At 44.9% G+C, this 1,508-nt stretch overlaps 1 protein-coding gene across 3 annotated transcripts in view; it reads right to left on the reverse strand.

Moving 5' to 3' along the window:
- Positions 1–1,508, reverse strand: part of ALDH18A1 (aldehyde dehydrogenase 18 family, member A1) — a 31,877-nt gene that overhangs the window by 6,188 nt on the left and 24,181 nt on the right. For all 3 annotated transcript variants that reach the window (XM_010281778.1, XM_010281777.1, XM_010281779.1), the window contains one exon: positions 1–25. This exon is cut by the window's left edge and continues 119 nt beyond it. In XM_010281778.1, the coding sequence (XP_010280080.1) occupies positions 1–25 (25 nt within the window). The remainder of the gene's footprint in view (positions 26–1,508) is intronic.

Here is a 1,508-nt window from a genome sequence, read left to right on the forward strand (position 1 = left end):
CACTGGCTATGGCCAAAGCAGACACCTGTCAGAAAAGAATTTAATTTAAAAAAAAAAAAGAGAGAGAAAAGCAATCTGTCTCTTCTGTCAGAATAACACCCACAAAATAGATGAAGAACAGGATTTTTGATCCTGTTGATTTACTCAATGTTAATCCACGGTCTTCATTTTATGGCACCAAAAAAATCATTACAAGTAACAGCACATTTAACTCCAGAAATAAAATGTGTTAGTGTTTCAGGAACAAACTTGAGTTTTCAGGCTACTCTTGCCAGTGGGAGACTGCAGTGGACAAGTCGGAGGGAACCCTGGACATAGGCTCTGGTATGAACTGGGTAGCTGTGTTGGCAAATCACTCCAAGGAAAATAATTTTAGGTGCAAGAACTCTTGTCCCTAACCAGTCTGGCAGAAGGGGGCTAATGAGCTCTTCCTATGAGCAGGAAGAACATTTTCATCGTGCTGCCTAAAACAGAAGTCATAAATAGACCACACTTGCCGTAAGTGGCGTGTGGTGAAAAAATCTTCTAGACAATAGGCTCAGCATCACCTGTATCCCTTTGCTTTCACGTTTATAACCAGAAAAAACTGACTGATATAGTTGCCTTTCTGTTTAAGGTGTCAGATTTCACCCATTTGAGTCCAGCAGTAACAACAACAAAGTGCTCCAAAGCAGCCACCGCTTTTTGGAAGATAGGTAATAAATTACTTCTGCTGTTGCAAACATATTGGTGTTTTCCCCACTAAACTGAAAACCTCTTTAACAGAGGGGTAGTGGTAGGTCAGCAAAACCACTACCATGGACTTCCGGAGGGCAGACTTCAGCCTGTTCAGATCACTGGCTGAGAGTCCCTTGGGAGACAATCCTGAAGGACAAAGGGGTCCAGGAAGGCTAGACAATCTTCAAGAAGGAAATCGGAAAGGCACAGGAGCAGACGGTCCCCATGTGCCGTAAGAAGAGCTGGCAGGGAAGGTGACTGGCCTGGCTGAACAGGCAGATTTTGCTGGGACTCAGGGAAAAGAAGAGAGTTTACCACCTTTGGAAGAAGGGGAAAGCAAGAAGAGTACAAGCACAGACAAAATTAGCAAGGCAAAAGCCCAGCTAGAACTCAATCTGGCCACGGTTGTAAAGGGTAACGAAAAGATGTTTTTACACATATATTAACAACAAAAAGAGAGCCAAGGAGCATCTCCATCCTTTATTGGATGCGGGGGGGTACCTTGTCAACCAAGGATGAGGAAAGGCTGAGGTACTTAATGCCTTCTTTGCCTCAGTCTTTAATAGCCAGACCTGTTATCCTAAGGGTATTCAGCCCCCTGAACTGGAAGACAGGGATGGAGAGCAGAATAAACTCCTCATAATCCAGAAAGAAGCAGTTAAGGGCCTGCTATGCCACCTGGACACCCACAAGTCTATGGGGCCTGATGGCATCCACCCAAGAGTACTGAGGGAGCTGGCAGAGGAGCTTGCCAAGCCACTCTCCATCATTTATCAGCAGTCCTGGTTAAC

Source organism: Phaethon lepturus, unplaced genomic scaffold (assembly GCF_000687285.1).
Source record: "Phaethon lepturus isolate BGI_N335 unplaced genomic scaffold, ASM68728v1 scaffold632, whole genome shotgun sequence".
Lineage (NCBI taxonomy): Eukaryota > Metazoa > Chordata > Aves > Phaethontiformes > Phaethontidae > Phaethon > Phaethon lepturus.